The sequence below is a fragment of the Salminus brasiliensis genome, chromosome 14 (assembly GCF_030463535.1).
Source record: "Salminus brasiliensis chromosome 14, fSalBra1.hap2, whole genome shotgun sequence".
In the NCBI taxonomy this organism is placed as follows: domain Eukaryota; kingdom Metazoa; phylum Chordata; class Actinopteri; order Characiformes; family Bryconidae; genus Salminus; species Salminus brasiliensis.
In genome coordinates, this window is record NC_132891.1 from 30,502,300 (window position 1) to 30,527,385 (window position 25,086).

General features: G+C 41.6%; 1 protein-coding gene across 1 annotated transcript in view; it reads left to right on the forward strand.

The window, feature by feature from the left end:
- Nucleotides 1-10,908: 10,908 nt before the first annotated feature.
- Nucleotides 10,909-25,086, forward strand: part of syt6a (synaptotagmin VIa) — a 106,483-nt gene continuing 92,305 nt past the window's right edge. Inside the window, exon 1 of the mRNA XM_072656404.1 lies at nucleotides 10,909-11,080. Within this exon, the coding sequence (XP_072512505.1) occupies nucleotides 10,924-11,080 (157 nt within the window). The 5' untranslated portion in view covers nucleotides 10,909-10,923. The remainder of the gene's footprint in view (nucleotides 11,081-25,086) is intronic.

Consider the following 25,086-nt stretch of genomic DNA (forward strand, 5'->3'; position numbering starts at 1 on the left):
TACCTCACTGATATGCTGTTGATGTGTTACTTATACTCTGTTAGGGGATTATCAATTGTCTACAAAGGACCAAGTGTTAGCAACCTGAGAAATGTTTTCCCTCTGTCCTCACCAATTTACTGCAAATTAATAAGTGGTTTTAATAGTTATATGATGTAGCAATGACTGATTGACAAACAGTAAAAATCCATAGCCTCCATGTGAAAATACAAGCACAACTGTTCAGTTTACAAGCTACTGTTTCGGCCTAAGTGGTTTAGGAACATTTGGAAATATTAAAATACTGGCACTGCTTGAAGAGAGCCAAATGGGATTTTTTATTATTGCATTTCCGAGCTCTGAGGAACATTTTTTATACATATCAGTGTCACTGCAGAATAGACCACCAACCAAAAATATCTTGCCGCGAGTGATCCTGTATTCAGAACTGACTGCTAATGTGGGCTAGAGGATGACTAACACAAACCATGCAGAAAAAAAAGATGAGCTTGAGCTTCTCTTGGCTTGGTCTCATCTGAGATGGTCAGAAGCTCTGTGGAAGCCTGTCCTGTGGTCTGACGAGTCAACGTTTGAAATAGTTCTTGGCCACAACAGCCGTCGTGTTTTTCAGGCCAAAGAGAAAAAAAGACCATTCAAGCTGTTATCAGTGCCGGGTCCAAAAGCCAGCGGCTGTCATGGTATTGGGGCGTGTTAGTACTCATGGCATGGGCAACTTGCACATCTGTGAGGCTGCCATTAATGCAAAAAGCTATAAACTAATTGTGGAGCAACATATGCTGCCATCCACATGCTTATGTCTTTTCCAGGGATGTACCTGAAATTGTCAACAGGATGACGCCACATCCCATTCCGCCTTCTTTAAGCAGAAAGTGTGAGTTCACTTTCTGCTGGTCCAGTTCAGAACGTGTGGCGCATTTTGAGCCGCAAAATATGGCAAGAAAATATAAAGGCCTAGAATGATTACACAGCTGAAGACCTGGATAATGGAAGACTGGGGACTAATGTCTAAATGCTTAATACATGTTACGTAACTGTGATGTTACAGGGTAGTAAACACTTGACTGTTGAAATAAGCATTTGATTTCCTGAGCTTTAGGTTGCAAAGTAATGTGCCTGCTAATGCAACTTAGTGAGATAATTGTTAAGCTAAAGGCTACATGGCTAACATCAACAGCAACAGTGGGCCAGAGAAAGCAGCTATTCACTATACATAATTAGTGTTTGCATGGACAGCTGATTAGCGGCTGGTAAGACACCTGGTCACTTTATGTGACTAGTATCTGGATTGTACACTGGTCAGATTTTAGCCACATGTGTTTGACACTGGGTAGTCAATGAGTCTTAGGTTAGTCAGACTTAAATCTATTTGCTGTGTCAGGGATAGAATATGCAAATTCACTTGTTGCATGGCAATTATTACTGGTGTTTCGCTTTTACTTTTTGGGGGTTTGGTTGACAAATATGTCTTGGAGAGATGGATGCATTTACACTGCTATAACATGTGACTCAAAGGCTTCTCAGAACACCTCCTAATGTGGTTTGAGTGATCGGACCTGCAATTTTGTGTGGCTTGGCCTCATCCAGATATGATCCTGAACACATGAAGTGACCAGGTGTAAAGGCTACTCTATCTAAAGGGGAAGGTGCATTGCATTTGAGCATTTCCTAGATGTCCCTTGTTGGCCTCCTGCTGCAAGTTTTAGATGGTCAAGGTGGTTTAAAAGCTGGTCATCCAAGCAAACCCTGTGTTGGTGACACAGTTGGTTAAGCTGGTTAACCAGTTAATGTCCTGACCAGCATAGTGCATGTTTTCATTTGAGTTTGATGGACTTGCTGGTCTATCAGCATGACTAACTTGACCAAGCTGGTCGTACAGGCCGAACAGCATGATCTTGGTTCATAATAGAGAATGAAGTGCATCTATCTGGTAAATGTTTTTGGCAAAAGGTCAGTGATTGTAGGTACAAGGTAGGTGCGTTGATAAACTGGCTATTAAGCCTACCCGCTAGCTCTTAGTGTTATATTTAACATACAATTTCAGTACACCCTGAGGTTCTCCACACAATAAGGCCAACGGTTTCAAACTGAACACACCTGAGAGGAGTCCTAAGATTGTGATGTGATTTCATACATACCCACTCCCTCACACACATATACACACACACACATGCATCTGTGCCTCTGGGCATGATTGAAAGAGTGATGTTGATTAGCATGGCTTTGAATAACTGGCCTCCTTTGCCATGGGATCACTCGATTAAGCACCTGCAGCCCTGGCCTCGTTACTTCACAGAGATTTCTCACACGCCATGCTCATTTCCATGTCAAAACCAAGAAATTCACCCTAACAACCTTCCAGCATGTATTTTTATAGCACATAACACCTGCAGAAGGAGCATATTGTTGCTGTTGTAGAAAAATATTCCATATCTCCAAAACCCTTAAAATCTAATTAACCCAGTGTTCCACTTACCCTAGGTGAGTAGGGTCACTTACCCTCTGATCAGCCAATACATATTTGGTTTATAATCCTTAATAATATCCTTAATGTGCCAGGAAACTAATTAAACATTTAATCTCACTAATTAAAAATTTTCGTTTGTTCATGTAGAGATCAGCTTTGTCACAAATGTATATCTATATAAGTATATCTATATATCTATATATATCTGTATATCAAGTGTATCTTTAAATTGCTTATGAGAAATATCATGTTTAATGAGATATGAGATCTCTTTCTTGTCTTGATTTAATCTCGTTCTCATTATATGGCAGCCCCAGTCCATGTGTTTCGTCTTTCGACCACAATTCTGACAAGAATGTTCTACAGACTGGGATTTTTGCCACTGCTGGTAGACCTGTATGACCTTATGCTTCCACATAACTGTATCCTACTTCTTTCACGCTATGGCCTTTGCCCAAATGCTATCCCCCATTTTTGCCAATCATAAGCAGCTAAAGTAATGGTTTTCTGTATGACTTCATCAGTCACTCACATCGTTCTGGAGGAATTTTGGCCCACTCTTCTTTACAACATTGTTTCAGTTCATTGGGGTTTGTGGGCATTCGTTTATGCACAGCTCTCTTAAAGGTCCCACCACAGAATTTCAATTGGCTTGAGGTCTGGACTTTGACTGGGCCATTCCAACACCTTGATTATGCTGTAGATTTGCTGGTATGCTTGGGATCATTGAGTTTGGAGCAGTGTTTTAATGCAGGTCATTAAGCCAACACTTTCAAATGAATAAAGTGTTCTCTTTGGGCTGGCATGAAACCACCAAAAAATCATTAAATATCTGTCAGGAAAAAGATGCAGTTCACTGAGCTCTAGGCACACAACATTTGTCTCAGAGCATGACTGTTACTAATGTGCATAACAGTGAAGAAAGGGTACATCTGAGTCAAAAAGCCACCAGCCTTTGTCATTCTTCTGATGCTTTTCCCTAAGGAAAGTAGAATTAAATAGCATCTGGTCACACTGGGGATGCGTTTTAATGACAAGTGTAAACAGAATCTGGTCAAAGTAGATCCAGATACTATTCAAATACAAAATGCATGTAAATGGCAGGTATAAAGAGGCTCTTTGTAGCCTAAATAACGTTGACTTTTATCCAGCTTATCGCCTATAATCAATTCAGTAATACATTTGCAACAAATCAGTTATATACATACATTTATTCTCCTCATTCATTGAATAATGTATTGTAGGGTACTGATTTCAGGCGTATCTACGAGCGAGGCCTACTGTTCCATGCAATTAACTGATATGAACGTAATAACATGAAAAATGCACATTGTGAACAGGAACGAATTATACATCATATGTTTCATATTGTACTACTAATTAACTGCTGTTTGCAGTCTATTTAGAGATATTCAGATTCATACATGGGTTCATACATGAGTGGTGCCTTGTGTTCTGTATAATAATAATCCAATTCGACATCAGCGACTGTGTACATGAAGAGTGCACAGAAGCCCACACCTTTCACAAGAAGGCTTTTGTATTAAACTTTCAACCTTTGGTCCTACCAAGCCTGTTTCAAACCCTGATTTAGACAGTTCCTTAAGTTCAAACCATTCCTATATTTCATTAAAAACTGCTTGTGATTTCAATATGAACCATGTTAGTAAAGAGATATGTGTATGTGAAGAACATTTTAAGGCATTACAGAAACATTTGAAAAAAAACATATCTTTAATAAACATGGTTCTTCTATGGTATCGCGTCTGTTTTTAAAGGCCCATTTAAAAAGAACCATATAAGAGGTATTCATCATAGATAAGAATCATTCAAGTATTCAAACATATATAGAACCATTGCTTTTCCTGAGAAAAAAACATTTATTTAATAAAAAATATTTTTATTTTTATTTTATTAAACTATTGTGAATTTTTTGGTAACGGCTTGATTTAGCATATCTTGTGGAGTCCCACTGGGTTCTAGTTTAGGGCCTATGAAACTGTTGTTAATTATGATATATGTAGTTATTAAAGTGAAGAAGTGTGGGCTATGTGGTTAAAGGGGCGTCTAGGAGGTTAAAGGTGTATGACACAAGACTGTTATTCAGTAAAAGTTTATAAATTTAACTCATTTAAAATGACCAACAAGCCCTTTTTACCTGTATTTACATTCATCCATTCAGATTTCACTTGTCCACATGAAAAGCCAGGGGTATAATAATTTTGAAGAGAAACCGTTGTTTACAGGAAGTAAAATTGACATGATGTACGCATTGCTGTGCTACTTATGCAGGAAAGTAATACTGGATCTCATCTGGTCTCACTGGGGACGCATCTTAATAACAAATGTAAACCGAATCTGGTCAAAGTAGATCCAGATACTATCCGGATACAAAAATCCATGTTAATGCCAGGTGCAAACAGGCCCTTTGTTGCCTAAATAATATTGACTTTTACCCAGCTCATCGTTAAGCTCCAAAGGTAAAGTGAGGTCTGTCCGAAGTCTAACACCATGGAGACAGGAATGGAAAGTGACAAAGAGAGCCGGATAGCTGGAGAAAATCAACAGTGGCACAAGAGAGCATGAATAACTGAAGTGTCACCAAACTGTTTCTCTCTGACAGAGCCATTACTGCCTGTCATTTCTGACTTCTCACAATCAATTCAGGCCAGTCAGGAGAAAGTTTTCAGGAGAACCAACGTAATCCTGCTGGATTGCCACACACTCAAAACACACTAGCGCTGTGAGTTGTAAGTGATGAAGAGCGTTGTTGTTTGTGTCGGTTTAAATGTATCATTATGGGGTTAATCCTGACATATACATTCACCAAGCCCTTTATTAGGCCTTGGCTTTATTATTAACTAATAATAAAGAGCAGCTACAGGTAATGTTCACATCAACCATCAGAATAAGAAAACTGTCCACCACAATAGTCCCTGCACTTTTCCTAGAATGCTGTGCTAAACACAAAACATCCAGTCGGCAGAATTTATTTTGACGGAAATGTCTTGCTGATGAGAGGTCAATGGAAAGGCTATGACGTGGGGAGCCCAAAAGCATCTCAGAATGCACTACAGCCTAGAGGCGGATGGCCTACAACAGCAGAAGATCACACCAGGTTCCAGTGGGCACAGGCTTACCAGCACTAGACAGTAGAAGGATGGAGAAACGTAGCCTGATCTGATGAATCTTGATTTCTGCTGTCATACAGTTGGAATACAGGCGAATTTGAAGGTCAGAATTTTGAGGTTCAGAATTGAATGGTTAAACAATTGCAGGTTCAAACTATCTAAACCAAGAATGGGTGGCAAACATTCACAGAAGCCACTTAGCTAAAACCTAGCTACTAGCAGCTTCAGGTAGTGTTTACATCAACCATGAGAATTAGGAAAAATGGAAAAAAGGAGTATTTCTAGAACTGCTGATCTCCTAAATGTTCACCACAATAGACTGATCTGATGAATGTAGGCTACTAATCTAATGAATCTTGATTTCTGCTAAGGGATACAGATGGAATAAGGTCAGAATTTTGAAGGTCAAACTTGAATTGTTAAACAGTTTACAAGTGGGCACAAATCAGGGTATCTAAACTGGACAATGGAGGCAACACACACAGAAGCCTCTTAGCCAGAAAGCTAACCTAGCTACCATCTTTTTTTATGAGCACACCGTACAAGAGAAAACAGTGTGTTCATCCTGAGGCAGAAGTAACAGGGTTGTAAATAGGTATGTAAAACCGGAATCATAATTTCGTCAGATATTTACTGTTTATACATCAAAGAATATATTGTATATATTGTATATTAGTATGTAAGTATAGTCACTAGAACAGGGCCTGTGGGCATGTCCTGTGGTGGACATCAAGTGTTGTGCCTTGACAAAAGAGTGAGGATTGCTTAATGGATCTGCCATGAAAAAAGTGACTCAATGCCTCTGCACCTCAGCACTCAATGTCTATTTCTGACACAGTGATTTACAGTAAGAGTTGCCATAATAAGTCCCTTATTATGTCCTGCTGAGAAATATATTTAATAATATCTAATAATACTGGTCTGTATGACGTGGCCTCTGGCTTTAAGAACAAAGAAGCGAGTGGTCATTGGGGGTCAACCGGGGTCTCCAGTGGCCAGAAGTCTACTACAAGAGTTAGAAGAAGGTAAAGCTCCTTCGTTTGTTTGCCCAACTAATTCTGCCCTCATTAACTAAGAAAACAGTCCCAGGATTGGAAAGAGAGCAAAAATCATTGCCAGTCAGCAATGATTTCTACATCTCACACAGCCAATAGAACTTCTACAGATGCTAGTCTATGGAGAAGCAGCATATAAAATTAACCAAGCAGAGATGGCTGATTAGACTGGCGCACTTGGGATTGCTGCGCAATAATTCTATTGTCTTGAATGCTATTAAACTGTGATATAGTTCATCCTGAAGCCTCCTGCGAGATTGAAACAATTAAATGAGTAGAGAACATTACAGTCATAACAAATTGGCAAGTGTAGGTTATCAGAGAATTAAAGGGTATTTAAAAAAAGTGTGTGGGTTCTGGTCTACTTCGAAAAGAGCGAATGATGAAGTATTAAAAAAACATTAGCTGCAGTTCTGATGTTGATATTAGCCGGGTGCCAAAGAAAGCAAAGCCCCCCTGCCATGTTTTGGGGTGGGAGCCTGACATACAGAACGTTTTTCTTGTTGTTTACACTTTTCATTCTGAACTTGAGTGAAAGTAGAGTTACAGTTAAAATAATTTTACATAAACCAACTTACTTATTACTTATACTTAAATATAACCAAATTACTTCATCAACTGGGGCCTTCTGCCCACCTGCCCATTAGTCCTGGAAATTCAGGGCCCTCAACCAAAATGTATTATGGGTTACAATCTTAAAGTTGCTGTATATGATATAATTTTTAATTACATCATATACATATATGATAAATATATATATATATACATATACATATGTATATATAAATTTGACATCTTTTTACATTTCTATTCAATACACTTTTCATATAATTCAGCAAATGTTTCCTCTAGCTTGTGCACAGCCCGGAGAAATGGGAAGGACAGGGAAGACTGTGTATCTGGCACTTGCTGGCTACGTGTTGAACAATGCTCATGTCAGTATTGTTTGTGTTAGATAATCACAACTAGTTTGCTTAGCAACAGTTTGCTAGCACTAACCTAAAACCTAAAGCTTTTTATTTGCTAATTACTTGCCATCACAATGTTCTCTCTAGCGTTATATCAAGGTGTTTGATCGTTTGAACATTTGTGAACGGCTTTATGGCCGCAAAGATCTAAAAAGACATTTGCAAGGTCATAGTGGGACTTTTTAAATGAATGCACAATTCAAAATGCGAAGCTAAAAGGCTAAAAGCTAACCTCGCGCTGAGAGGACACAAGGTGAAGACAGCAACGCTATCAGGTAATAAGAATCGGGACATATATTTACAGTGCTCTATAGTATGCAGCTTCGGTGGGACGTCACTGTGTGGTAAACCAGCCAATACAAAATAACAGGGTGGTAAATAGGCTTGTTAAACAAAGTCACATACTCAGCTGTGTCCATATGGGGCCTGTGTGGGGTTCCATGTTGACCCCACACATGAATGCCGAGCAGGGAAAGTGATGGGACCATGAGGGCTTAAACATTGAACATGTGTCCTATCTGGTGTTGTACAATGCATACGAGGCCTAGATAGATCCATGTGAGATTAAGGTGGGTTGTGACGATGGGGCCCATTTGGGAAGCCCAGTAAAAATGTATGTACATGCCCATGCCCACCTGAAACCCACCTAGCCCACGTTCCATCCACGTGAGCCCCACATGAGCATGTTGGCTGAGTACCAATATCTTTAAAGCACCTTTAAAATGTCTCACTTTACCAATGTTCACTTTACCAATGAAGAATTTGATAGGGATTTATGCAAATGAGAAGCCAAGCCAGGCAGCTGCGAGTCTGGTTGTAGAAATGTAGTGCGGTAAGCATTTTTCGCCCTGTATCTCAACCGTAGTGAGTCTGCACACACTCTAATCAGAGGCGAAAACACTCAGTACTTGGACGGACATTTCACGGGATATGCTGACACTGGTTGGGAAATGAATGCATTAATGCTCTTTTTTTTCTCTGGACAGTGACACAAGCCCAAAAGCACAGACAGTTGGTGCTGGAAGCTGTTGACTTTGCTGCTGTCAGTGCTCAATATCTCCAGCTTTGTTCTCCTGTTAGTGGTACACTGAGTGGCAATCTGGCGCTCTGGAAAATGATGCATTTAGGTGCTCTTAGTTATGGAATGCAGGTGTTTTGCCGAATCGTGTACACATGGAAGATACAGCAATGTTTGACATCTCGATTGTTTTGTTTAAATTTAATAACTAAAAAAGGTTTCAGCGTCTCAGTGATGAACGACCAGTGTCAGAGTGGGTAATTGGGAAAGTCGAGTGAATTCCCGACAGACACACTCTGGGCTGGTTACTGCAAGCTAATTTATCAACCCACGAGAACACTCAGGCAAACTGTAAATGATAAAGTCAAGTGCATATTTGTAGCAAATTATTCTTAGCAGACACTTTATTAGAAACACCCTTGCATGTTCAAAGAGCTCGTAACACTGTAGAGTAGATGTACACTAGTATCTACAAGCTCCATTGAACCACATGCACACACTTAAATTACAGGCACAGTAGCTACTTAGCACTGGTCTCTAGTGGCAAGTAACCATTAGAGGAACACAATTATACTGTAATGGCAGTGGCTATAGTGAGCATGTACCTACTCCACCTCACACACTGGAGGGATTTTAAACAGTGCCCCATATGTGTATACACACAATATATTCATGGTAGGTTCAGCAAATATTAAATATTAATTAATTAATGATATATGAAATATTAATGAAATATTAAGATACCCCCTGCTTATTATACCTGCTTTTTAACAATATGTTTTTATAATGAACCTAAAAGATATTTAATTAACCTAATATGTATGTATTATATACGTATACAACTTAATTTTGCTTATTTGTGAACAATATATTACCACTCAAACATTACTGTTATTACCAAAACAGCCTATCATTTTTATAAATCTTTTTTTTTTTTTTAAAGCTAAGACTGGTTTATGTCATAGCCATGGAATAATGAAAAAAGACTCTCCAGGAGAACATATCAGCTTTTTGAGGTCTGGAAAAGTGAGACATTTAATCATGTATTCCTCCAGATCATGGAGTAGATTTATTCAGCATCATTCAACATCATTACATGTTTCAGCAACATTTTTTACGATAGAAATCTAAACTAGCTGTTGAGCAGTGTTAGGAAATATACAAGATCCATGATCACTGTCATTACCACAACACATCATTACTAACACAAAACTGGTCATGGTGGTAATTACACCTGATGACGGTAATGGCAGGTTTTCAGTTTCACTATATCAGTAGTAGCAATAAATTCCACCATTTTCCCAGTAAATATAGCTGTAAGACATCAGTAAAGCTAAGTGTGAAAAAGTGAGAAGTGAACCCTTTGGAACGACCTGGATATCTGCACCAATACATATAAAATAAATGACTTCTATATAAGCTCAGTCCTGGCCAGGCTTTACTTCAAAGCATATAAACATTGTCTAGACATAATTAAAACAATAGTTTTGCTAATTTATGTCCATAGGACCCCAAATATATATTTATTATATTATATTATATTTATACATAATATAGTATATCATTAATTATTAGAATAGCACCCTTCTTATACAACCTTCTGTTATATGGCTTCTCTGGGTTCTTCTTTGGTTCTTGTGTTATTGTATGAAAACAAACTCACACACACACACACACACACACACACACATACAGTTCAGCAGGCGCACACGCAGGGTGCAAAGCTCTGGGGAGAGGTGCCAAAGGGGACACGGGCGCTGAGGGGCGGCTTGACCTGAGAAAAACAAGCCCACTGCTGAGGAGGAGAGACCTTTCATTAGGGAGTGCTGGGAGAAGGAGGGGAGGGTGGGTATAGGGGGGGAAATAGCGACTGGTGGGGTGGGCTGGTCTGGTTGAGGGGTGGCGCAGAAGGGGGGGGGGCATTCCTCTCCGACTAATCACAGCTTGCGTCCCGCGCTGCCGGGCTCATCTGTTGCTTTTCTATGGCTTGAGATTTTTAATGTGATGCAATAACTCTGTCTGTGGAATACCTGAGGGCACGAATGAATCATTAAGCCCACGCACACTTGGACACACTTGGCACACACACACATTCATTGTACTTGCACATGTAGAACACGTGCACACACACACACACACACATACAAAAATCCCTGTTCAGAAGACTCATATACAGAGTCATCACGAGCAGAGAGAGAGAGAGAGAGAGAGAGAGAGAGAGAGAGAGAGAGCTGGCATCGGTGTGCATCGAGCGCATCCCTCCGGAGCTGAGGATGTGTCTGGGAGCATGAGCGCTGGTGGGAAGGAGCATGACATGGTGTGTCAGAAAGCGGTGGCCCTCATAGCTGACCTCTGCATCCAGGACAGTCCAGTGTTAGACCACAACACCTGCGAGGAGTTCCTCTTCCTCATCGCCAACCAGGACTACAGCCTCAACCAGCCCGGTAAATACAGGCATCTTCTATATCTTATATTTTAGTGCCACCCTGTCTTGCTGTCTTCTACTTCAACTGATTCCATTAGTTCCCATCGCTTACGGCTCCAGCTAAATCTATAACTCTAGCCAAGCTATATACCTCAAACCAGATCTCCAACCAGTACTCCAGCTTCAACCAGCCTGGTGAACTCCACCACTGTTTATAATGTTTACTCTCAACCCCATCATCACCTAACAGGACTTCAGCCTCAAACAGCCTGTCTTAAGCTGCCTTTCATGATCATTTTTTACTAATGCAAAAAAAAATTGATAACGGCAACTGGATTGGATATTTCATCTGATATCTAGGTTATATGTTTAATATTTCTCGAGGTTTGAGATTATTGGCGACATATTGTTGCTGTCCGGTGAAAAACAAATCTCCAAAACTGGTCTTAACTTTAAATGCAAGTCAATGTAAAATAAGAGTGTAGTCCAAGTAATTTAGAGCATTTCTATTGGTGCATTCATCCAGAATTATGTACATAGTGTACAGAGCAGCTCCAGGGTTCAATCCATGGAGAAAACTAAAAACGGACAAAAATGGAGATAAAAATGTGTCTTTTTTTAAATAATGCAAAACTGTGAAACAAAAAAGAGACTTTTACCATGTCAGGTAACTTTCTTGGTGAGAAATAGGAAAACACAATGATTTACTTGATATACATGAGGTTTAACGCTATACCTCAAACCAGATCTCCAACCAGTACTACAGCTTCAGCCAGACTGGTGAACTTAGAATTGGACAGTCCGACTCTCTTCTACTTTCAACCCCATCCCTCAACAGGGCTTCAGCCTCAAACAACTTGTCTTAAACTGCCTTTCATGTTCATTTATATTACACACAAAAGAAAATTTGGCAACTGATATGTCATCTGTTATCTAGTCTATGTGTTTAATATTAAAAAAAAAGATATTGGGGTTATATTATATGTATATTTAAAAATGGTCTGAATTGGAAAGATGTTTAGGATTGATCATAATTTCAAATCAATATTTGATGTATCTATTTCATTCTGGGAGAGCAGAAGGGATTACTTTGGGTTTCTCTGGGTTTGGATAGGTAACTGGGTTTCAGGTAACACCAATCCAGGTATATGTAGTCCCAAGTCCCAAAAGTTAAAGCATCTGCATTAACAAATGCATAATGTAAATAAACAAAATAAATCAACAAAACAGAGAAACATACAGGTGGACTATATTTAAAATTGTTTGGCCTGCTAGATTATTTTTTGCAGTCTTCTACTTTAGCTGATTTTATTACTGTAATACGCACAGCAAGCTCTAGCCAGAATCATAGTTCCAACCAGAATCATAGATCTGGTCAAAACTAGAGCTTCCTTTAGGAGCTGTAGATTTCATTGGAGCTACAGATCCTGTTGTAGCTAGATCTGGTATTGAAAATATGGATCTGGTTGGAGCAACAGATCTGGTTGGAGCTATAGTTTCAACCAGATCTGTAGCTCCAACAGGATCCATATGTCAAAACTAGATCTATAACTCCAACAGGATCTATAGCTCCAATCAAATCTACAGCTCCTACTGGATCTATAGTTCCAACTACATCTAAAGCTGCAACTAGAGTCTATAGGAATATAGCTTCTAACCAGATCTCCAACCAAGACTACACTGAAAAAAGGAATACATTGACTTTTAATAGATTCAAATGCAATCATATTGTCCACATGGAGGAAACATGGCCAATATATGCTTTTATAGGCTTACTGCATTAACGTAGGTATCAACATACATAGGTAAACAGACAATAACTACAGTGATGTAAAAGATACTGCCCAGTAATGACTACAACTTTTGCAGCTTTCATGTCAGGCAACACTTTCATATAAGTTATGGAATGAGTGGGGAAGAGTGTGGACCCACATACACCCACATTTACTCGTAAATTGAAATCTTACATTGTACAGAAAGCAGCAGCAAACTGAAATACAGCATCACTGACTTCCATGTTTTGTAGTGTGGCTATAGCCGATTGCATTCCTGCAGGCAACGCAAGCTGTAGCTGTTTGATTTTTGCATGAAGTGACACTTTTATGTACAATCGCTTCCTTTTCAAGTGCTCACAGAATTGCTCGCTAAAATAAGACACTTCCGTGACTCAAATGGATCGCTTTGTGTTATTTGGTCAGCAAATGTAGGAGAGAAGCCGCAGAGCGTATTCTATCCGGCGGTTCTGGACATTACCGGTTTTCAGGGCAGAGTTACTCAGTGTGTGACTAACCGCCTGTGTCAGCCGGCCTGATGTTTGATGAAAATGCCTTGTGAGGTGCAGCTTTGCGAGGCAAAGGGTAAACACTCTCTTCTGACAGATATGAACTTCTCTCCGGCCCCAATCACAAACGGGCCCAATCCGGAATCACCGCAAGCTTGGGGAAATGCACACAAATGCAGTAAATGAGCTTCAGAACCAGGAATTCTCAAGAGAGCGCACGTTGTTACGCTGCAGTTGCTGAAGTTGAGCTTATCCAAAGTCGCAACCCTGGGGCAAACATTTTGGGCCGTTTGTTACGCATGTCCTGTAGTGGTGCACTCTTGGCCGAGACTGGGTCAGGCATTGTTTTCCACATCTGTGAAAACTTTAATGAGTTTTTATGTCCTAGGGGCAGCGGGCGAAGCTAAATGTAGTTTGGAATAATGCAACTTTTCTGCGTATATGATGGGCAGAGTCCTGTTTTTTTGTTGTTTTTAGGCCTTTTGTGTAAAATTGCTTATTTACTTGCCTCAGGAGTTCTAAATATAGTGTTTTCTTCCTTTGTTGTTTACAGTGTGCTAGAGGCTGTTTTGGCGATCAAATCAGGTTCAGGGTTCTCTTGAAGTTGTGAATATTTCTGTTATAGGATCACGATCGGATCATGATCACCACATTTGGAGGTGGTCTAAGATGCATCTTCTGATGGAGCCGTTACGAGAATACCGTGACCTTGCATCTCCATTTTGGCTGTTTTTCACTTCATTTGAACAATTTGTGCCGACATTTCATGATCTAATAGAAAAAGGTAAAGGTGCACGTATTTGTCACTGTACTATATACACAGTGAAATGTGTCCTCTGCATTTAACCCATCAATAGTAGTGAACACACACACACACATAAACTAGGCGCAGTGAGTACACACACACACCCAGAGTGGTGGGCAGCCAACTCCAGCACCCGGGGAGCAGAGAGGGTAAAGGGCCTTGCTCAAGGGCCCAACAGTGACAGCCTGCCAAGCCCAGGAATCGAACCCACAACCCTGTTATCAATAGCCCAGTGCTCTAGCCGCTGCCCAGAATGGCGTGGAATATTTTTTGACACTGACTTCCATTGAAAGTTTGGAAGGCGTTTTCCTTCTACTGCAAAGTTATTAGGTTTCTGAATGACAGGGACGATAAGCAAATCTTTTCATTTATTTATTTATTTATTTAATACATTTTAAAATATTTAAATATTTCAAATATTCTGCCAATTACCCAACCTGTACATACTCTCTCCCCCCATCGCACGCGATCCATGATTCCTTATATGTGCCCTTCATAGTCTGGATGACTTCAGTATTAATTTACAATGTAGGAAAAAAAAGAAAAAAAGAAAAACATTAGATGAGAAGGTGTGTCCAAACTTTTGACTGGTACCGTACATACAAAATTACATCAGCAGAGGGGCAGTTATGGCAATTGGAAAGGCGAGTCAACTGGAAAAATTCAATCACAGCTGTGGCTCCGGTCAGCACAGTGAGCCTGAGCGAAATGTACATGTTAACTATTTTATACCAAGAACCTGAGTGTTCTGTTTACAACCCGACCTGAAGCTGGGCCACGGTGGGGACTGTTGCATGGACAAGTAGATCCGGATCGGAGTTTGTCTGCTCTGCCAGTCCTGTTATTACACGCACAATGCTACAGACTGTAACGTCTACATTCAGTTCATACACAACACACAGGCCTTCCTGAGCCCCATTCTCGCACCGACAACCTGATGTTTCTTATACAGTGAAATATATAATACACAATGCTGGAGCAACCGCCAGGAAACCGGGTATTTTTGGGCCAACTCCATGTCTGTCACTGTGCCGTCGCGAAGACGGATCCCTGTTTGGCAGCAGTGTGTCACGCGAACGCGGACAAAAATCTCGTGTCACTCCACATTAGACTCAGCAGGCCAACGGAAGGAGGCCGGAGCGCGCCTCGGCTAAGCTGGGGGGGCACTAAATGCCACGATGTGTTATCAGCCCGTCGCTGTGAATCACCAGTGCTACACGAAGGCTAAACCGCGACCCTCCTCCTCCTCCTGCTCTCATCGCAGGGAGAGATTTACGGCAAGAGAAACAGCCTCGCCTCAGATCAGTGGCCACCTGATCCTGAAGGAAATGTCACAAGCAACAGAGATGTACCTTCTGTGCTCACAGGTTTCTGACACAAAGTCTCACGCTGGGAAACAAAGGATACATTCAGCACCAAGGCCTGAATCCAGGTTGTTGTTGTTGTTGTTCTTTTTTGTAAGCTGAAAACAACAAACATTTGTTTCAGTCTGTAAGACCGAACTGCAGCATACATTTATCTGCCGTCTGGCCCTTTCAAGCAAGCTTTGTTTATTCTGTGCTCTTCTCGTTCACTTCCAGGAAAAAAAAAAGGGTTTGTGAGAGCTGATTGAAGTCTTTTCTACTGGCAGCGTCAAAGCCAGAAACACATCTTCCAGGTCTTCAGCTATCAGATGAGGCTTTTTGGTCTGCTTTGCTTTACAGCGCAGATAGGAAACTGCCAATTACGCTCTTATATAGCTGCTTTCAAACCGCGAGTAGATGCGAGGCTAAAAGCTTACCGGCTAAAATCTCTTCGTCTAGCTAACAGTAGCACATTGCACTGAGAGGACACATCGAGAGCACAGCAACACTGCTCGAAAAGACTCGGGAATAATTACAGTGTTTTTGCTACGGTGTTAAAACTGTTCTACGATATGCAGCTTCTGTGAGCTTCAGCTGGTTCCATAAAGCAGCCTTACAACAGGGTGGTACACAGGCTTGGATTTGATGCCCCTGTCACTAGTGAAGGTGAACTAGCCCTCGCCCCCTAATTTCAATCAAGCGGCTAATTTTTCGGCACCGGGCAGCCAAGCGCCACATACCCGGCCTGCAGACGCCAGTGACGGCCAGCACTGCAGCGAAGCGATGTGGGGAGAGAGCGCCATCTACCCACCCTGGAGAGTACATGACCAATTGTGCTCTCTCTGGGCCTCGGCTGCTGATGTCTAGCAGCATGACCGGGTTCCGAACCAGCAATCCTCTTTATCATAGTGACAGTGCCTTAGTCCGCTGAACCACCGGGAGCCCCTGTGAACATTGTTAAAGTTAAAATGTACCATTCCAGATGTGGCAACCATGAGCACATTTGCATATGTCCAGCTGTAAGTCATTTTAGCCCACCCAATCATGTTGAGCTATTGGAGTGAAGGATAATGGTCTGGGCGTGGTCTTAATAATAACATCAGAATGGCAGTTTTGATTTCACAGATTTTAAGGGTTTACTGAGGTTCTGATATCTTTAATATGTGACTAGTGTGTTACTAGGGCAGGGTACGGGTGGGGGGTGGACAGCAGATCTAGGTACGGTGCTGCGTTGGGACTTCCCGTCCATCCCGGCACCCATAGCCATGCCATGAGGCATGCAGGGAAGCCCGGTCATGGCCTGAGCTTTAGCGGACTAGGTTTAGCTTTAGCTCTCCATGTTTCTCGGGCTTGATAAGAGAGCAGAGCCATGTCAGCCGTGTGATTGGTCAGGGGTATGCTGGCATAAACCTGACCTAAACTGCTTTTTGAATGAAAGGCAAAAAGGGCAGCCAATCGGAACAGAGGTCATTTACATATATCTTGAAGGGCCCATATTGTATAATAATGTACTTACCTTATTCCCTTAAAAGAGAGCTTGATGTACTATGTAAATTATTAAAATTAAAAACTTTGTCCATATATGTATTTACCTGTTTAAATTTGTTGTAGTCTATGAAATGTGTAAGTTTAGCCCCTCCCATTGATGCCGAAGTCATCAAGTGTTTCAGCCTGGTCTGCTTTTTGAATGTAGTACAACCTGAGAGTAATCAGAACTTTTACAGGTCATTTACATATATCAGTCTTAAAGGTATAGTAACATGGTAATACAGCTACTGTAAGCATTACAGAGACGTTGGAAACTGGTTCTGTAAAAATGATTCACAGCTAATTTTGGCACAAAAACTCCCACATACATAATAAATGGGCTTCAAAAAATATATAAAGCAAGGACAACAAACACACAGTAACAAAGAACACCTCACAAAACAGTAAAAATGAATTACGACTGTCTTAAAATGGTGTCAGCGCACTTCAGGCGGTAGAAATACAATAAAAATGAGTCCAAATGTATGTTTCAAAGGGAATCCATCAGTCCAGGGTGACTGTAGGATCTAAAACTCTGGGATTGCAGGAGTCAGTATATAATTTGAAGGTGGTCGGAAAGCTATATGTGCTCCGGTTTCAAGGGCTTCCCTGTGTCTCTGTGTTGCAACACACCTGCTGTTAGAGAACGAGAGGACACTGCTGCAGAGAATGATGGATACAGGGCCAGGCGCAGTTACATTAACAGTCTGCAGATGTCTACAGACAGGACAAGCTCTACCTTGAACAGGACAGGACGTCCGTTTTAAATGTCTAACACAGACTGACCTTAGCTATGAAGAAACTGATCTACACCCAGAGTTGACTAGAGCTTTAATCAAGCTCAAGAGCATTATGTGAAGCTCCTGAGTGGCACATCTGTCTAAGCGTTGGGCCTATTATTATGAGATTGCTGGTTGAATCCTTGGTGATGCCACAGCCATGCATGGCCAGGACTCCAACGGAGTTGGACAGTTGACCTAGCCTAGGAAAGGCCCCCCTTCCCCCATCACTCTGCACAATTATATTTATTGTTTAACTGTCCAATGATTATGGATCACTAGGTCACTCACCTGACCATAACCCAATAGAGCGGCTTTTGACTTACTGAAGACAAAACTGAAGGCAGGAAGACCCACAAACAGTGTAATACCTATGGGGTAAAGCCGCCACTGACATATAATGCACATAATTTGCATCCAGGTATTAAAAAATAATTTACATACAGTATAAAGGCTCCATGGACAAACAGTGAGTCACCTTGCATGTTTAAGGTGGTAGTAACTTCAAGCTCCTGCAGATGGCGTTGCACAAGGATGATCAGGTTATAAAATACAGTTGCTTGGTGTGTGAGGGGATTAATAGGCTGAGAAGAGGTGGTACAGTGCAGTAAGTGTCTTGTTGGGCATACCAAAGACTATAGTGTTTAGGAGGTATATAGTGTATAGGAAGTGGCTGAATTTGCTGGTGTATGGAAGCATACAGTCATATCGGTCTACCAGCAGTGGCAAAAATCACGGTCTACAGGAAAATTCCCGTCAAAACCAAGGCATTCACAGCGCTGTACATCCTCTTCTCAATCTATGAATCCCGTTGTTCACATCGCAGACATTCCTGCCTATTTATGCAGCGCCATCTGCAGGAGCCTGAAGTTACTACCACCTTAAGCATGCAAGGTGACAATTTGTTTTGTCTGGGGAGCTTCAGCGTAGAAGTAAATAGAAAATAAGAATAGCATTTAAAAAAAAGGTCCAAAGTGAAGTCTAAACCTGACTGAGATTTGAGAAACGATGTCTGAACTCAACTGAACCTGTCTTGAATAGTCGCATCCCATCAGGTTCAGCTGAATTTTTCACGATCTAGATGCCTAATCACAGGTGAGGCTGGAAATTGAAGTTACAGCTTATTAGGTTGTATCTCATCCCTCCCTGTCTCATGTTAGATTTTATTAAGCCCAACTTCTTGCCGCGGGAGGACATTAGCATCGCTAGATCATTCATTACATGGCGGGCACCTGCTGCTTTGTGCGACGCTGGGAGGACAGCGAGAAGCTGTGCGTTGCAGGTAAACTTCAAAAGCAGCAGAAGCAGCACATCAAATTAACCATACTGCGCTGAAGCTAAACCCCTCACACACACACACACACACTGCCATTCGGAAGAATAAGCTCCCAGTGACTCACACACACACACACATACACATTCGCTGCTCCCTCCTTTTATAGGCCCAACACTTTTCCCAACACGAGGTGGTGGAACTAGCCAGCAGCCAGTCCAGCTCCACGCGCTAATACCCGGGTGCAGCGGGGAAGTGACGGCAAAACAAGTCCAGCAGCAGTAGCTAATTTACATGATTATTACGTGTCGTCGCGAAAGCGGGGTAATTGTTACAGAGTCCACACGCAGGGGGGAGGGGACAGAGGCAGGGAAGGGATGAAAGCTCCGACAGAAATGAGACATGTGAATACCTATCTGTCCAATTTAAGTACACGCTGCGCTTGACGAGGACATATTAGCTGATTCGCGGGTATTCCGGTGGATGCCACGAGCATATAAATGGGCTGAACTGGCCAACCTATCAAAGCCCTAATCCCCAATGAGGGGGGCTGCTGGGTTCTGCAGCTGAGCATGACCCCTGCCTGAAGTGACAGATAAAATAAGCCATAGGTTGAATTCAAACACCTCTCCTCTCCAGCTGAAGGATCAGCTCCTGCCAGAGTGAACAGAGGGAACAGGGGCTGCAAATAACGGCCGTCCGAGTGGAACACATCTATGTGAAAATGTGCAGAAGATGAAAGTCAGAGAAGAATGCCAACACCTCTCTCATAGCAGGTGGTCTCTCACTTTCTGAGGGGTACTTTTTATTTTTTACACTTTAATTCGGATGATCAATGCATTTGGCTTTTGGAGCCGTCCCCGTCGGCTCTCATAGCTGTGCTGGTTCCTCCCTTCTCGGCTATGCGGTGCAAAGCAATTACCCGCTAGTAGGGTGCTGCGTTGAATGTGAATATGGTGCCATGTTTAAAATTCTCAGTATTAAGCAGGAACACTGTCTTTGAGGTCTTAGAGTTGGCGTGGTAGCATCTTCCTTACTTCCTTACTTTTTTATTTATACCATAGGTGCATCGATATGGGAATTACAGGCCTTTTCCAATATCTGATATCCAGCATCCAACAGAAGATATCAACGCACATTCATATTCAGTTATATGAAGGGAAAGCCATCTACACTGATCTGCATTGCAGAGTTGGGTTTCATATGTTGGGTTACAAATGCAGGACAATGAACAAAAATCCGTTGAGAATGAACTGCAGTAGCTCAGCATTGCCCAAGTGCTTTACTCTGCGCTACTAATATGCCATAAAATAGCTTAGTTTTCTTGCTAAGGCTTGTAGGTTGAGGCTGTTGCTATACTGTTATGTGGCCAGTAGGGTGAAACTAGACTGTTTGTGCTTGGTGGTTCCTACAGTGTTGCTTAGTGTTTGCTAGGTGGTTGCTATGATGTTGCTAAGTGGTTGCTAGATGTTTGTCAGTTCTTTGCTACGTGGAAACTGAACGTCCAGTCAAAAAGCTGTTTATTAAAATTTATTAAAGCAAATTAGCTGCCAGTTTTGTAATAATAGTTCACAGGCAGACAGCCTTAGCTGATGTTCTAAGTACTCAGTGCTTTGTTCAGTACTGTTAACCAGTCTTAGGCTATTCTTAACTAAGCTACATTTCATGCAACACAATGAAAAATGGGCATTTCTTGCTCCTGGGCTCGGGAAGGAAATTCATACTTTGAGCCATCGCTAAAAGACGCGTTTTTCTGGACGATCTGAGAGATGCAGAACTGTCCCTGAAAGTGAAAAAAGCATTTGTACTGATGTGGTACAGTAATATTATAGGATTTTACACTATCATGACTATTATGGTCACAGCGCCGCGTTATGCAGTTTTTACTGGTAATATCCTGCCTGCTTCTCCATAGTTAGCAAAGTAGCAATGACAGCGATGCTATTGTCCCTATTGCAGGTTAGTGGAGCATCAGGATGATTTTGAAGCTGTTATTTTATGGTAAAAAGGCTACATAGTGTTGATTATAAAAAGTTATATGTTAAAGGAATATCAGATTCAATCTACAAACATTTCTGCATTAAAATACTACATATGTTTTTATAAATGCTGCTGCAAAAACGGAGCATTTTTGGCATGCAGCAATCACACCAAAAAGGTAGGTAGGTGGGTTCCCACGTCATTTAAACTGCTGCCAATTCAACAAGCACTGGCTAGCATTTCGCTTTGTGATGGGGGACATGAAGGGCCATCCAACCCAGCAAGAGAGAACTCCCAGGCACATATGGCTGTGGCATCACTGGGGATCGAACCTCAATAAAGGTTTTTTAATTAAACTGGTGACGAATACAAATCACTGGGAACTAAAAACCAATGTAGACCGAAAGTAGCATCGACACCGGCCTGGTAAAAGGCCTCTTTAAGGGAACACAACCATTCTGTCTTCTTCTCCGTATAATGATTAACAAGTCTAATCTCTGGTGTTTGCGAACTCTTACAGTGTCTATGTGTGTCCCGCTGGGCTGAAATAATTGTGTGGGTGTTTGTTCAACAGGGGTTTTCTCAGCGCAGGAGAAATACACTGCCATTTAGAGTAGAATTAATAATCTAGCTGTGCAGCTATACCACATACAGATCACCAGGCTGGGTAAGCCACATGTTGGGGTATTCTCTCATTGAGCTGGGGATTAGATACAGATAGACCCAAGGCGGTAGGCCAGCCAGAGAAGGATCCACCAAAGGACAAAAGCTTGATTTAATTCGCTTTGCATGCGCTTGAGGAACGTGTGAAAGAATGAGCAGTTATACAATCGCTTGTTCAGGATGAGGAGCTGGCTTACTATAATCTCGTCAGCTCTGTCAGGCTGTTTATTGCTTGAGTTGTCTCTCAGCCTCGCCTGGTCGTTCATAACACCTCAGCAGCTCCCGCCAGGCTGTTCGCCACCTGGGGAATAGCATCGCTTTCTTTTTTGGTGGTAAAGACAGCTCTTGAACCCCAGAGGTCCTGCTTTGGTGGCTTTGCTCTTCAGAGTACTGCCCCCTTAAGGGAATTAAACTCGTAGGTGCTGGAGCATCTAAACCAGGAGACAAACGTATGCAATGTTCAAATCCTAGGGGGTCCAATGTCCTAGTAAGATATTGCATTAATACCCGAAGCAAACATGTCTTGGATGATAAGCTATAGGCCTTAGGGGACCAAACTAAGCCTTCAGGACCAAACTATATTATCAAAAATAATAGCTCCCTGAAGATCCTTTCAGTGCATGGTTCTTTAATGGAATTTGATGTTTTCAAGGTAACCTTTGGACGCAGCATATGGACGTTTGAGCAATGTTTGTGAAGTTCACTTCATCGCATCTTTAAAAGACAAAAGAACTACTTTTTTAAAGCATTTTTTCAGCAGCTTTTTAAGAAGCACTAGAATGCAGAACTGTATTTCTTGACACAGTTGAACAATGAAAGTTTGGTACATGAAAGTGACAAATCATGAACCTCAAACACTGTTGCCTGACTGTTTCTTTAAAAAAAACAAACCCCTAGAAGTAAAATGCAGCCGTAAAACAGACCAATAACAAAACCCCATACTTGTTACATAACAATCTTGACTCATTGTCAAATGTGGTTCACTCTTTTCTGATGTGAATATTATTCAGTAACACTGAGGTGAGATCAGTCTGACCAAAAAGAGGTTAAGCCACCTGGGAGATATTATTTTGATCAAGGTGAGAAGGTTCTACTATTTTTCAGGAGCCTAAGTCCAGAAACAGAAGTAAAAATACTTACGTTACCTAAATTATTATGAAATTATGGTTATCTCTACTTTACTGGAGTAATTATTTTTCAGCTGACTTTTTACTTCTACTCCTCACATTGTCACACAATTATCTTTACTTTCTACTCCTTACATTTTTAAAAAGCCTCGTACCTACTATTTCATTTCAGCTCGTCTCTATCTAGAAAAATTGCGCCATCAGGAAAGCAGATTTTTTTTTTTCGGGGGGGGGGGGGGGGGGGGGGGGGTGGGTAGTGCACTATAGGCCCCTGTGGCTCAGCCTAAGCTTTTGGCCTTTGCTTTCCTTCCATTACTTTTACTTTTCTACTTGAGTAAAAAGCTTAAGTTGATACTTCAACTACTGTAGAAGTCTTTTAAACCCTAGTATCTCCACTTCTACCTAAGTAATAAATGTGAATTCTTCTGACACCTTTGCTTCTACTCCTGTGCCGCCTTTGGTCCAGACTTTCAAACCAAAATAGCATGTGTGAAAAGAGTCTCAGACCACATTCTGGACCAAAGGGACAAAATTGGGTTTAACTAATGAGGTAATCTTAATCTGAATCAAACTTAACCGTGATTCAATTGGTTTGCTATGTGAAAACACTTTTTTGGATGGTTTGGACCAATTACTGGAAGCTGAGACGGACTGTTATGCGTTTATATCTGTCGGCATCAAGGGCGTAGAATTGGGTAGAGACGGTAGGGTCATGTCCTTACCAATATCCAGCGATTACTGCATTGTCAGTAGCAACATTTTTAAAGGTAAATGTTCCATCAGTGTCAAGTCAACATATTTGGTACACATATGTTGGTACACAAATCTCTTCTACCACTAGTCCCACCTCTATACTCCATACTGTGGTCCATCCTGCTGTCTAACTGTTCATATGACATGCATCAATGCCACAGAAATGGGACAGAAATAAGTGTGTTGGCCACCATATCTATACATAAAGGCTCTAGATGACATGAAATTGTGGTCAGATGTCTATAATAAATTCAAAAAGCCTCATCCCCCTGAGGGCCCCCTGTGGGCCACTTTTTATGTCCCCACCAATGTCAAAATCAAACCTACGCCCTTCGGCGGCAGCAATATAATTACTGCATGGCGAGTTTCGTTCATTTGGTGAATTGGAACTTGCGCTGATTTCTTTGCTTAAAGCTAGTGCTGCTGGTAGTAATGCCATAATATTAGCAGTAGAACAGCAATAAAATCAATCCCAGAAGTCAATCCACCCAACTATTATCATGCAGACGTCAGATATGCATCCTTCTACAAACCAGTCAGTGCCAAGTCGGTGGTGATGATGGGATTCACGTCACCATCACAATCAATTCTTAAGTGCGTTCTAAACTACAACAAGAACCAAAAACTTAACTGGATCAAATGTAAATAATGTAGGGAAAGCATGTAACTTGGGTTGGACCTTGGTACAGGTGTGAAAAAGCCCTGGGAGAAGTGCATGAGGCTCATATAAACGGCCTGGGGAACTGGGGCCTTCTGAGCCAGCAGGTTATTGTGAATGAAGATGTGGATTTGAAAGGGAAATGTGCATGACTATGTAGAACTATCCCACTGAAAGGCAGGGAACCAAAGGGTTTTGCTTTGCTTTTCTGGCATTGCGCCAAAACACCATTATGCACTCTTATTTTTAAAGGTTTTTTTTCTTCCCTCTCTGAATCCTCTCCGAGCGCTCAGGGGACAAAGTTTCAATGCTGACCGAATCCTCCCTGGAGATGTGGATCATGCAAAACAGGAGAAAAACATCAGGCTGTCCGTGTCAATTCGGTGCTCTCCAGTAATTCCCAGACTCCAAAACTGCAGTAATGGCGTTAGCCCAGACACCTCCGACAAAGGCCTGAGGGTAATTGCTTGACAGATTAATGAAGGGGACAGTAGCATTTGCAACACCTTCTGCGCTAATTGGTTGAGAACACTGCATGCTTGAAAGACCAAATTAGTAACAAAAGACGGCTGTGTTTCAAGGCCATGCACAGGCCAGGCATTTATTCGACAATCATCAGCTGTTGGAACTCTCGAAATCTCTGCGCTTTGTTATAGAGGTGCTTTTGAAACATCTACCAAGTCTGTTCTATTAGATGCATAGTGACCCCTGTGATATCCCCCAACCCAACGATACTGGATCCAGGCAAGGTGTCACTCAGCTGGTGAAACACAACACTTGCACACAACTGCCACATAGGCATGATAAATCCTTGCAGGTTCATTACATGGGGCGTA